The sequence below is a fragment of the Giraffa tippelskirchi genome, chromosome 13 (genome assembly GCF_054371585.1).
Source record: "Giraffa tippelskirchi isolate mGirTip1 chromosome 13, T2T-mGirTip1v1.2.pri, whole genome shotgun sequence".
Lineage (NCBI taxonomy): Eukaryota > Metazoa > Chordata > Mammalia > Artiodactyla > Giraffidae > Giraffa > Giraffa tippelskirchi.
The window spans coordinates 75,726,927-75,740,929 of record NC_137287.1 but is presented as its reverse complement, the minus strand read 5'-3'; the positions used below and the strand labels follow the sequence as shown (position 1 = coordinate 75,740,929).

At 41.5% G+C, this 14,003-nt stretch overlaps 1 protein-coding gene across 4 annotated transcripts in view; it reads right to left on the bottom strand.

Moving 5' to 3' along the window:
* The window catches only part of MRC1 (mannose receptor C-type 1), a 118,968-nt gene extending 104,965 nt beyond the window's left edge, over positions 1–14,003 (bottom strand). The window contains exon 1 of one of the 4 annotated variants that reach the window (XM_081553685.1): positions 12,840–14,003. In XM_081553685.1, the coding sequence (XP_081409811.1) occupies positions 12,840–12,900 (61 nt within the window). In that variant the 5' untranslated portion in view covers positions 12,901–14,003. Of the gene's footprint in view, positions 1–7,581; positions 7,691–12,839 lie in introns of those variants that run through there. The other 3 variants (XM_081553686.1, XM_081553687.1, XM_081553688.1) reach the window with 3 other exon arrangements.

Genomic DNA, 14,003 nt, shown 5'->3' with positions numbered 1-14,003 from the left:
GAAATGGCAACCCACGCCAGCATCTTGCCTGGAGAATTCCATGGACAGAGGAGCCTGGCGGGCTACAGTTCATAGGGTTGCAAAGAGTTGGACACGGCTAAGCACGAATACAAGCATGCACAAACATAAATGATAGGTAATAGAAGAAGAAATAATACTCATCTGAGAAAAACAAATTTGGAGATGAATACAATAAAGTATAAAATAAATATTTCTGTGTCCTAGAACAGAATTTTGAAGTCTGACTATCCTTATCCTCTTTGAGATAGATGAAACCTATACACGATTATTCTAATTATAACATTGGGAAGGTTTCTTGTGTCTAGAAAAACAATTTTATTTTAGGAATTTTTACCTTCATTTAATGTGAGCTAAGAGTCTGCTGGGTAGCCTAGGTCTGGGCAACTAGAGAGTTTTTTTATTTTGTTTCCCACCCAACAGTGGGCAACTCAGACATCTAGTATCTGTCATTTCACTGGCATATTCAACTTGACCTTTGTATTAAAAAATGATGCAAAATGTATTTGGAAAGTGTAGTCATTTGTGAAGTTTGCAGTAAAGGTTGAGTATGTTAAGTTTTTATATCGTTTAAGGTAACATTTATAAGAGTAACTTTACAAATAACAGTGCTTTTTATGCTTGTAATTTGGGGTTGGTACTTTAAATAAATATGTATACATGGTTTATTCTTACAGTACATAGCTGCTAGCTGGCAAAACTCAACTTCCTCTTGCCAAAAAAGAAAAGAATAAAAGGAGCTAGTAAGCACATTTTTGTCCTTTAAATCACAATTGAATTCAAGTTTGATCATGTAAAGGTTTTCTTTTTTGTCTATTTTTTAATAGACAAATGAAAGGAACTGACTATTTGGGGGGCACAAATATAAATTAAACACTTTCTGTGAAGTTTGAGTAAATTCCTTCTACTTAAGAGCTTCTTTCAAAGTAAGCTAGTATAGTATTACAGATGTTTGAGGGTTTGGCTAAATGAGCTTGTTTTTTTTTTTACATTTGATTTCAACTTAATTTTTTTCATTCATTGAAGTATAAATTGATTTACAGGGAAGCCTGGCATGCTGCAGTCCATGGGGTCACAAAGAGTCAGACATAACTTAGCAACTGAACAGCAAATAGATTTACAATATTGTGTTAATTTCTGCTACAACAAAGTGATTCAGTTATACATACATATATTCTTTTTTACATTCTTTTCCATTATGGTTTATCCCAAGATTTTGAATATAGTTCCCTCTGCTATATAGTAGGGCCTATTGTTTATCCATCCTCTATACAGTAGTTTACATCAGCTAACCCCAATTTTAATCAGGTCACCTCAGTGAAATTATCAAATAATCATAGTATCACTAAGAGAGCCCTTTGCTGTTTACAAAGCACTTTCACAAGCCAAATTCTATTCACTGTCCTCAACACCCCCGTGGGCTTGGCACCATTTACACTCTGAGATCAGTCTTGGACCATCAACTTTGAGGTCATAATGGATCTTTGCCTCAAAAGATTATGTTCTCTTGCCATATCTGCTCGTCTACACTTGGTAGAGACCTCCTGCCTCTGTCTTGCCCAGGTTCCTAATTCAGAGCTACTTTGAACCTCTGCCGAGATTCCTTGGCTGGGTTCCGCATGTCTGCTGGTTCCACTTCTTGGAATCTGGACTCATTAGAGCCTGAATTCAGAATATCTGCTTCTGTTGGCATATTTGGAGTTGACATCTGTCAACAGAACATGCAGTGTCAACGCAATCTCCTCCCATCTAACTGAAGTCCTTCCCAAGCTTGATCTTTGTGTGGCAACATGAGTAACTTTGTACATTGCTAATACAGTTAAAATTTTAATAATATTGTGTTTTGCTCACAGTAAAACCCAGGAAATAGGAAGATAAAATGTTCTTTAAATGGATAATGTACCATACACAAATTTACATCTGGCTAAAAGGGTACTGAACTATGAAAATGTTGCCATAGATATTTGTAGACTCATCTATATTGACCTTTACATTTAATTTGTGTTGGCCATTGCACCTATTACTTTCTTCTCTAGACTTCTCTTCCACATTACACATAATTTTGCTTAGTGCCATCCTGACGGAATCTATCTTCCACCTTCTACTTCAGTCATTTGATTGTATTGTTGAGCGGCCAACACTTACTGTCTAAATTCAGTCAACCAGCTAGCTGGTAACCAGTCATTTAAGGTAAGGTGTTTAGAAGTCTTTATGCAAGAACAGCTTTCCTCTTTCAGAGGTTTTTATACTTCCTTGAGTTTTATTTCATGTATTTAATTTTCATCTGTAGTTCCATCTTAACTTTAACTATGATGGCATTTCATGAGCAAACATCTAATATTCTTTTTTATTAATGGCACCATCATCCACCTAGATCTATAAGCCAAAAACCTAGGAGTCATCTAGATTCTCAGCTTTCCTTCACTTTCTATACAAAATTATAATCTGTTGGCTCTCTCCAAAAATGTACCACAATGGTTACTTCTATGTGTCAAATTGGCTGGGTCATAGGATCAAAATAATTGGTAAAACACCTGTCTGGATGTTGATATGAAGGTTGTTTGCGGAAGTTTTTTGTTTTTTGTTCTTGTTCTAGATAAGATTAACATTTAAATCAGTAGACTCTTAGTAAACCAGATTATACCCCATACTGTGGGTGGGCCTCACCTAATCAGCTGAAGGCCTTCAGAGAAAACAGGCTGAGGTCCCCCAGAGAAGTGGAAATTCTATCTCTAGACTATCTTTGGGCCTGAACTGCAATATCCACTCTTTCTTGAGTTACCAACATGCCAACATACCCTGTAGATTTTGGACTTGTCAGCATCCACAACTGCATGAGGCAATTCCTTAAAATAAATCTCTCTCAAAAAATATTGATACATGATAGGTAGAGAGATAGGTACGTAGACAGAGAGAGAGGCAGAGGTAGACACACACATACACATTCTATTTGTTCTGTTTCTCTGGAGGACCCAACTAATACATATTCCCTAATCCAGTCTTTTCTCCACATCTCCACTACCATACCCCAGACCAAGCCACCATGGTCTTGCTCTGATTTTCCTCTGTTTGAAATGGAATCATTAGAGATGCCTGATCTCCCAGTTTCCTGGGTGAGACAGGCTTAACATGTCACCTGACCCCAGACTGCAAAACCTACTTGATGCAATGAAATGTTTCTACTTGGGCCATATAAAAGGGTCAAAATTTCTCTGTTTCTGCAGTCTCTTTAGTAGATGCCAAGACATGTCACATTCTGCTTGAATACTTATTCAATAATAAAATTATTTTCTTTTTCTTTTACTTTTTGGGAGAGGTTTTCCAGGATGGAAGAGATTTTGTTTTTCACCATATCTCTTCTCAAGTGTAAACCCTTCACGAGGACCACTGCACACACAGGAACAAAACCCTCCAGTCTCCATGTCACAGCTCACTAGATACAACACCATCCAGGGGAGCTGCTCCTACTCTCACCTCCTCCACCCTTGTTCTCACCACCTCCTAGCCACAAAGCCTTTCTGTTCCTCAAAAATTTGAAGCTTATTTCCACTTTACAGACTCCATATTTCAAGTTCCCTCTTCTTGAGGCACTCATTAAGGTTCCAACTCAATTGCCAACTCCTTAGTGAGCTAACAACTCTAATATTCTTTATATAATATTAATAACCACCTTAAAATATATATTTTTAAAATTTTGTTTACTTATGTTTTGTCTGTGTCCCTACTGGAATGTAAATTCCCTGAGTAGAAAGACTTATCTTTCCAATCTAGCACCACATTCTCTCTTTTCAGAGCATAATAGTTCCTCAACAAGTATTTGTTGAATGAATAAAGGAATAGTTATTAAATTTGAAGCATCTTCTGACTGTTAAACCAGGTACTTTCTTTTATTTAATGCTTGATTCAAGATGATGGATCTATTTCATACGACTTTTTACCCTGAAAGTTTATTTTTCCCAAAGAGCAATTTATAAATGTTTATATTTATAACAGAAGTACTTGCAAATGAAAAGCTTCTGTTTCAATACAAACTTATCTCTTCTTGTTTCCTTTATTTATCTTGGACACTAGGAAGCAGTGCAAGTTTGATATTGCTTCTGCCAGACAATATGAGGAAATGTAAAATTATCGCTTTATGATCCTGTGTTCATATGTTATTTTTCTCCTTGACGCGTCAACATGTGAGTTTTGCTTGTATCACTGTCTCTGTGCAATGTCTCTGATTTAAAATGTCATCTGTCTTCCTCTGAAAGTGATTCAAGACCTTGACCAAAAGACAGCTTATGGCGTTTTTGTCACTATGAACCAGACCAATGTTTTATTTGGATAAACATTCAATTTTTGTTGTCTATACTATGTTTTTGTAACAGAAATATTGCAAAGCTGAACAAATGAGAATAGATGGTACTTATACATCAGAAATGTATTTACCGAATTAACAAGACCAGCCATCCATCTTAACTCAGTCTTACTAATCTCTTATTTTTCAACAAATAGATACCAGGCACCCTGCTGGTGACAATGCAAAGATAAACTAGAGACAAGTTACCTGATACACAGAGCCCACACTTCAAGGGGAGAAATATAAAAAGTCAAAATGCATTTAGGAAAGAAGTTTCCATGCAATGTCTCAGGTTAAAAATGGCTGAAGTCTGGCCATAAAAAGGAATGCTGCTGCTGCTGCTAAGTCTCTTCAGTCGTGTCCGACTCTGTGCGACCCCATAGACGGCAGCCCACCAGGCTCCCCTGTCCCTGGGATTCTCCAGGAAAGAACACTGGAGTGGGTTGCCATTTCCTTCTCCAATGCATGAAAGTGAAAAGTGAAAGTGAAGTCGCTCAGTCATGTCTGACTCTTCACAACCCCATGGACTGCAGCCTACCAGGCTTCTCCATCCATGGGATTTTCCAGGCAAGAGTACTGTAGTGGGTTGCCATTGCCTTCTCCAATAAAAAGGAATGAGGTTGGATCATTTGTGGAGACGTGGATGGGCCTGTGAAAGTGTTAGTTGCTCAGTCACGTCCAACTCTTTGTGACCCCATGGACTATAGCCTCTGTCCATGAAATTCTTCAGGCAAGAATACTGGAGTGGGTTGCCATTCCCTTCTTCAGGGGATCTTCCCAACCCAGGGATTGAACCTGGGTCTCCTGCATTGCAGGCAGATTCTTTACCATCTGAGCCACCAAGGATGGACCTAGAGACTATCACACAGAGTGAAGTCAGTCATAAAGAAAAAAAACAAATATCATATATTAATGCATATATGTGAAATCTAGAAAAAATGGTATAGATAATCTTACTTACAAAACAGAGACAAAGACAGAGAGAACAAACATATGGACACCAGGGTGGGAAAGGGAGGGCGGGTAGGATGAACTGGGAGACTGGGATTGATATGTATACACTACTGTGTACAAAATAAGTAACTTATGAGAATCTACTATATAGCTTAGGGAACTTTACTCAATTCTGTGTGGTGACCTAAATAGAAAGGAAACCCAAAAAAGAGGGGATATATGTATATGCATGGCTGGCCTACTCTGCTGTAACAGCAGAAACTAACACAACATTGCAAAACAACTATATTTCAATAAAAATCAATTTTAAAAAATGGCCAAAGCCTGGATATCCAACATCACAAGTACAAATGTTCTTTTAAGCACATTTTAACTGTTTTAAATGATAACACTGAGCAAGTCATTAAATTTCCAAAGTGAAAGTGAAAGTTACTCAGTCATGTCCGACTCTTTGCAACCCCATGGACTATACAGTCCATGGAATTCTCCAGGCCAGAATACTGGAGTGGGTAGCCGTTCCTTTCTCTAGGGGATCTTCCCAACCCAGGCATCAAACTGGGGTTTCCTGCATTGCAGGAGGATTCTTTACCAACTGAGCTACCAGGGAAGTTCAAATTTCCAAATTTACTGGCAAAGAAAGTTAGGTTATTAAAGGTGACAATTTAGAGATATAACTATCATAGGCTGTACTTCCTTATACATCTTTAGGCTTTTCCCACCATCAATAAATAAAACGCTGACATGAAAACATACAAGCTAATAACTTGTGGAAGACAGGGAAGCTGGGTAAGAGGAAAGTAAAAGGGTATTTTGTAGTGGATGCTGCCAGAAATCCATTTATTTCTCTTGCCTTTTGCTATTTCAGTGAGCAACAGCTCCACTCCCCAGGAGCAGCCCCACATCTCTGGGCCTGGGGACATTTTTCTGACCATCAGAACCTCCTTCACCCACTGCAAGGACCAGAAGGGTCAGAGGAGGAACACGTCCTAGGAGGAGCCCTTCACGAGTGACCAGTGGGTGTTGGAGGAATAAACAGCCCTAATCCTTACACCAAGGAAGGATGACTCTGAGACACACATTCTACCTTGTCACCCAGGGTACCCAGGAAGGCTGAGCTCATCTGCCCACAGGGCTCACTTGCTCCTTCACTCACCCTGGACCAGCTGCTTCCCTCTGGTCTCACGCCCCGCTCCTCAGCCAGTTTTTCCCAAGTTTTTTCCCAGTCTTGGGAAAAAAGTCATTGTCAGAGGTCAAGTTATTGTCATGTCATTGTCAGAGGTAACCATCTTGAGTCAACCAAACCAAGAATCTGTTCATTAGCCCCTATAAGTGAAGGTACATCCCACAAGTGTGTCTCCAAAGAACTGAAATTAAGCTAATAAATATTTATTTTTGTAAATGTATTAGTTAAAAATAAATATTTATTATGCACTTACTAGACACAAGGACTTCCCTAGAGACTCAGTCAGTAAAGAATCTATCTGTAATGCAGGAGACCCAGATTCAATCCCTGGGTTGGGACGATCCGCTGGAGAAGGAAATGGCAACTCACTCCAATATTCTTACCTGGAGAATCCCATGGACAGAGGAGCCTGGAGAATTACAGTCCATGAGGTCACAAAGAGTCAGACATGACTGAGGGACTAAACCATCAGTACCACACACGCACAAACTGTAACAATTGCTGCGGGCAGGGGGGAAACTAAGGATCACACGATTAGGTTTAGTGATACCGAACCAAAGGATAAAGAAAAAATTGAAAATGATTTTATTTTCCTCTTAAATCCTTCATTTGTTCATCAAATATCCAGAGAACCTACCAATTTAAGTCACCACATTTGGCTATTGGGGATTCCCAAGTGGCTCAGAGGTAACAAATATGCCTGCCAATGCAAGAGACACAGGTTTGATCCCTGGGTCGGGAAGATCCCCTGGAGAAGGAAATGGCAACTCACCCCAATATTCTTGCCTGGGAAATCCCATGGACAGAGGAGCCTGGGAGGCTACAGTCCATGGGGTCCCAAAAGAGCCGGACACGACTTAGAGACTAAACAACGACAGCAACAACAATTAGGCTATTGGGGGAGGTGCAAGTATTAATCCAATACGGACTATGCCCTCAAGGAGAAAACAGCGTCTGGGAGTAAGGAAGGAACACTGCCAACTTCCTGCCTCCCTCCTTAAAGATAGGAATACCTACTCCCTTCCTGGACTCATTCACTCCCATCTCAGGAGCTCTCCCGCCACCTGCTGATCCCCAGACTTACATCCTGGATTCCATTCCCAGCTGCCACTCCATTCACCATCCTTCCCTTTCTCTCCTAATCTTCAACCTCAAAAACCCAGCCTCTCTGCCAACTTCAAGACAAGCAAAACATGTAGGTAAGAAGCTGAGACTACACAATTTTCCTTCTTCCAATCAAAACCAGGCAAATTAATCTTTATGCATTGCGTCCACCTGACTGTGACATAATTGGTGCTCTACTGCTTACTGAGTGACCTTGCTCAAGTATCTAAACTACTCTGTGCTGCCTTTTCCCCGTGAAGAATGAGGAGGAAAGTACAGGACCTGCTGGTTGTGTGAGATTTAAATTAGATCATCTAAACAAAGTGCTGAGAACAGTTCCTGACACACAGAAATTGCTTGATACATATTAGTATATTCTTATCATTAACTGGGGAAAATCAGTATTGTAGGCAATGTGAAATGGTCCAGAGCAGGATGAAACTAGAAAAAAACAGAGAACTGTTGCAAAGAGATGGACAGAAGGATAGAGGGCCCAGAGTTCCCACGTGATGTGGCGAAAAGAAGCAGGTGTTTGCAGGCTATCAAACTTGCAATCAAATGTTGGTTCCACCGAGTCCTAGCTGTGTTGCCTCAGTTAAATTAATCATTCTAGCCTCACTTTCCTGATCTGTCAAATGGGATAATAATGCTCTCTGGTAGAGCTGCTGGAAACTTTCTAATTTTTTAGAAATATTTAGATATATACATTTAGAGATAATTTAAGCAAAGCACCCAGAAAATCATTTTGCAGATAGTGAACCCTCAAAGGTTAGTGTCCCCTTTCCCATCTCCAAGTGAAAAATCTAAATAATTGATGCAAAGAGAGGGACTAAGCCCTTTTTTGACATACTGCTGTTTTGAAGCACGTTTATGTCTTTCCTGATCAATACACTCCAGCTAGTAAATTACATCTACTTCTTAGCCTCAGAACCAGAAGACCACAATCAAGAACTGGCTCAGGTCCTTATTGGCTAGCTGACTTCTGAGCCTGTTTCCTCATGTAGTAAAAGGTGGATGACATTAATAACACCCAACCAACCTATCTCATGGCTTTCCTGGTGGCCCAGACGGTAAAGCGTCTGCCTCCAATGTGGGAGACCTGGGTTTGATCCCTGGGTCAGGAAAATCCCCTGGAGAAGGAAATGGCAACCCACTCCAGTACTCTTGCCTAGAAAATTCCATGGATGGAGGAGCCTGGTGGGCTACAGTCCATGGGGTTGCAGAGTCGGACAGGACTGAGCGACTTCACTTTCCCTTTCACTTTCAACCCATCTCATAAGGTTGTTGTAAGGATCTGATTAAGGATCTGAAAGCAATTAATTAAAGTGGGTAAGGATCTGAAAGGGCTCTGTAACCTTAACTTGGTTTATAAGCAAAAGAATCTGTCACACAATAAGGGCTTCCCAGGTGGCTCAAGTGATAAAGAATCTGCCTGCCAAAGAGCCACAGGAGATACGGGTTTGATCCCTGGGTTAGGAAAATCCCCTAGAGAAGGTAATGGCAACCCACTCCAGTATTCTTGGCAGGATAATTCCATGGATAGCAGAGCCTGGAAGGCTACAGTCCATGGGCTCATTAAGAGTCCAACACAATTGAAGCAACTGAGCACGCATGCACAACATTTTTCCCGTTCATGCACTGGAGAAGGAAATGGCAACCCACTCCAGTATTCTTGCTTGGAGAACCCCGGGGACGGCGGAGCCTGGTGGGCTGCCGTCCATGGGGTCGCACAGAGTCGGACACGACTGGAGTAACTTAGCAGCAGCAGCAGCACATCCTACAATGTCTCCTATGCCAGTTTCAGTTCTTTTTCAAAGAGTACTTGCCTTCCTATCTCCTTCTACTCTCAATTTTATTCTACCTGATTTCCAAGAGTTCCCTCTATGGATCAGTGTAACTATATGATGTTTCCATTCAACAATGCTTGACACTCACCAAGAGGCAAGAGGACCCTGTTATTCTCACATTGATATCAATTTTGTTCCTTCTCTGCCATGCAGACAACACACCACTTAAAAGGCTACATTCCTTCTGTTCAACTCCCCCAGTGGCTCTGTGACCTCCTGGTTCTCCTTCAGCTGCTCAAGATTCAGTGTCAGAAACCAGGTTTCAGGATCACTTGTCATCACTGTGATCTCCACGTCCCCCCCCAAAGACAGGAGTCTTTGTCTTTAACTGAGGTTGAGTGTGTTTGATTATTTTTCCCCCTTACAGGTTGCCTTCCGTATTTTGTTTTTTAAAATATATTTTATTAAAGTATAGTTAATTTACAATGTTCTGTTAGTTTCTTCTGTACAGCAGTGACTCAGTTATATACATTCTTTTTCATATTCTTTTCCATTATGGTTTATCCCAGGAGATTGGATATAGTTCCCTGTGCCATACAGTAGGACCTTGCTGTTTATCCATTCTCTATATAATAATTTACATCTATTAATCCCAACTTCCGGTCCATCCCTCCTTCATTATCCCTGCCTGTGGTAACCACAAGTCTGTTCTCTATGTCTGTGAATCTGTTTCTGTTTTGTAAATGAGTTCATTTGTTTCATACTTCATATTCCACATATAAGTGATATTATATGGTATTTGTCTTTCTCCTTCTGACTCACTTGAAGTGTGTTTAATTCTTTAACACTCACATTTAACCAGCAGTGATTCTTCCTACCTAGAAATTAGGTCCAACAACTTCAGAAGGCACTGAATAGCTAAGTCCCTTTGCTGTCCACCTGAAACTATCACAACATTATTAATTGGCTATACTCCAAAAAAAAAAAAAAAGAGTTTTTAAAAAATTGAATGTAAAAGTATCCCAGTAAGCTTTATAATGATGAATGTTGACTAATAATATCTTGTATACCCTAGGTTAAATAAAACATATTCATAAAATCAGTGTCACCTGGTTTTTTTTTACCTTTTTAAACATGGCTACATAATGTGGCCTATGATGTTTCCATTGAGATGTGCCGGGTTAGAGTATAGGTCTCATTCAGGGTCTGTCTGAAGACCTACAGTGACAGAAAACTTTCTCCTAAGCAGAACATTCTATTTGAGACAGTGAAACCTTTAGAAGATTGTCACTGGTCTTAGTTTTAACCTTTGGGGTCATGAAGAATATATCAATCCTCTTGCACAAGACAGTCTTTCAAGATGAAGACCAGAGTGATATGGAGCCTGCTGCCCCGTCACATTCCTCCTTACTCACTAAGAGATGTGCTTTGTAGCCAGGACTCAGGTTAAATGGGAGCTTCCCTGGTGGCTCAGTGGTAAAGAACCCGCCTGCCAATGCAGGAGACTCGGGTTCTATCCCTGGGTCAGGACGATCCCCTGGAGAAGGAAATGGCAACCCACTCTAGTATACTTGCCTGGAAAATTCCATGGACAGAGGAGCCTGGCACGGTTATAGTCCATGGGGTCCCAAACATGACTTAGTGACTAAACAACAACAACAGGGAAAATATCTCCTCAGACTTCAGGACTCCTTCCTCTGTATTGTTTCTTGGAAAACCTTTCCTTTAAATGCTAATTATCCTGCCTGCACTGAGCTATTGATTGCTACCATGGGGGGGAAAAAGTCACGGTTATGAACAGCTAACATTTAGGAACTAGTATGAGTCATACTATGTTCTAAATATTTTACATAGTTTAACTCATTGAATCACTGCAACAACTGATTGGACAAGTAATATGATGCTCCTTAGTTTATATACTAAGAAAGTTTATAATTAAGGCACAAAGAAATTAAGTAGCAGGGGCCAGGTACAAACTATACTGCCTTTGCTTGTGTTTTTATCATCTCTGCTATTTCACGGTCATGCCGATTTGTCTTCTGTGATCGAACACTCTCTCTGGAAAGCTTCCTGGTGGTCAGGAGTTTCTGTCTCATCCATGATCCCCTCTCCCCAGCACCTCCCTCCAACATGTGGGCAGGGCACGGAGCACCCTTGGCACAGGCTGGGCAAGGTGGTATTTGCTGATTTGGGAAAAATTAAGGGGGATCAGAAATCCAAAATTTCAAAGCTGAAATCCCATCTATTTCATCTCAAAAGAGACCTGGTAATAAACATTCCTCCAGACGCTCTCAGCTCTCATTCCGAGGGTAAAGCAAGATGTGTTTAAAGAAATAGAAGAGAGACTTCATACTGTCTTCAGGCTTCTGGAAAGCTCTGAGTCTGGTCCTCATGAGTTATCATCCATTTCCACCCCCCCCCCAAAAAAAAGGAAGGGATGGAGGAATAGGAATAAATCAGTTTGAACAACTTAGAACTGAGAGAAGGATCGATGTAGAACACCATTAAGGATGAACTGTCTAGTAATAAAAACTAGGACTGATCAAAATGGTTCATTCACTGCTGAGTGAAGTGAGTCAGAGAGAGACAAATATCATATGATATTGTTTACACGTGGAATCTAAAAGGGGATACGAATGAACTTATCTACAAAACAGAAATAGAGTCACTGATACAGAAAATAAAAATTCGGGTTACCAGGAGGTAAGGAAGGTGGGGTGGAGGAGGGATACATTAAGAGATTGGGATTGACACATACACAGTACTATGTATAAAACAGATAACTAATAAGAAGGTGCTGTGTAGCACAGGAAACTCTACTCAATACTCTGTAATGACCTATATGGGAAAAGATTGTAAAAAAAGGGGGATGTATGTATAACTGATCCAAATTACTGTACACCTGAAACTAGCACACTATAAATCAACTCCAATTTTTTTAAAAAAAATTTTAAAGGTGCATTCACAGAAAAAAGATGAGTTGTAAAACTCTTATGAGATCTTGGTGGGGGACTATCTGTGACCCATCGTTAGACCTACGATGAAGAAAGACACCGGCGCTGCTCTCATTTTGGTCAAAAACGCTCAGAAGAGATTGGTTACAGGTTAGAAATCGAAAAGAAGAATTCGCCAACCGGAGAGGAAATCACTCTAAGAATATATAGCAGCGAAGGGGCAGTGGGAGACGAGAGAAAAGATAAAGAGGAAGGCAGGGTTCTGAGGGGCTCAGATCAGGCAGCCCCCCTGACCTGAGAAGCCGCTGCCTCCTCCGGGTCCCCAGCTTCCAGGCCTGGGGACTCGGAGGAGCTTCCTGCAGAGCTGGTGGTGCTGTAGCCCGACTTCCTCCTCCACGCAGGTGTGGAAGGAATCCCTGAACACTCTCCCCCAAAGGAGAGGGGATCATAGACCCCAGGCCCCAAGTCAGGAAGCTCCCACCTCATAGCCGACTTACCCAGGAGCTGCACAGCTACCGGAAGCAGAGAGAGGAGAGGCAGGAGTGGGGACAGCCTCATGATCCAGAGTTTATCCTTTTCTTCCACGAATGGAGAGGAGAGAGCCGGGAGGACCAGGCCCGTGAGCCCCCAGCTGTCCCTGCCCGCTCCGCCCTTCTCAGAACTGCCCAGCTGAAAAGGAGCGTGGAGGAAGCGCCCACTTTTAAAGGGCTTCTGAAATTAGGGAAAACCTCCAATAAGGAGATATCCTGTCACATGAGGGTGGTTGGAAAAACAGGAATTCAAAGTTACAACTTTGCTTTGTAAGCTAACTTCTGAGAAGAGCAGACACAGAGGAAGGGGAGAAAGGGACACGTGTGGGAGAGAGATGAGGAAGAGGGTGGAGGCGCCTGGGCGCCTGTGAGAACCTAGGAGCCAGGGCCGGCCTGCTGGGAAAGGGGGGAAGTGAAACAGCGCTGGACCTCCCGGCTCTGCTTGGATGCGGGGGAGGGCAAGCTGGAGGCCACCACCTGGGCTGGAAAAGTGTGATTCCCTCTGGGGAGCGGCTGAATCCGGGGACCTTCAGCAGACAAGCCCTGGAACGTAGTGGAGATGGCAGGCAATCAAGGGGACAGTTTTCTGGACTTCCTTGGCAGTTCAGTGGTTAAGACCCTTTCAACACAGAGGGGCCACAGGTTCAATCCTTGGTCAGGAAACTAAGATTCCCACATGCCACGTGGTGCCCCCCTCCAAAAATGATAATTTTAAAAATCCTGAATTATACCAATATGGCATTACATCTAAAATAAGAAACTGTTTTTTAAAGGATAGTTTTCCGGTGGAGATATATTCTTAGGGGCTGAAATGGATCCCGTCTCACTCTCCATATTCAATGTTTAGAGTTTCTTTTTTTCTTTGAAAGCTTCAAAAGCGGCTTCATGTGAAGCTTTGTTCCTTTCAGCTAGAAGAAAAGTAAAATAAAGACTAAGCTTAAGAAAGAAGCTCAGTTGTAACAGGAAGGAGAAAGGTCTAGAAGTCCTTTTCCAGAAAGTTCTCAAGAGATCCAGAGAAAACAGTGACAGGACTTGCAGTAAAGCTCCACTGCCCATCCTTAACAATAGTGATCCTCTTCAGGTTTACAAGGGTCATCTTGCCAGGAGGAAGTCTGCTCATTTGGTCACTTC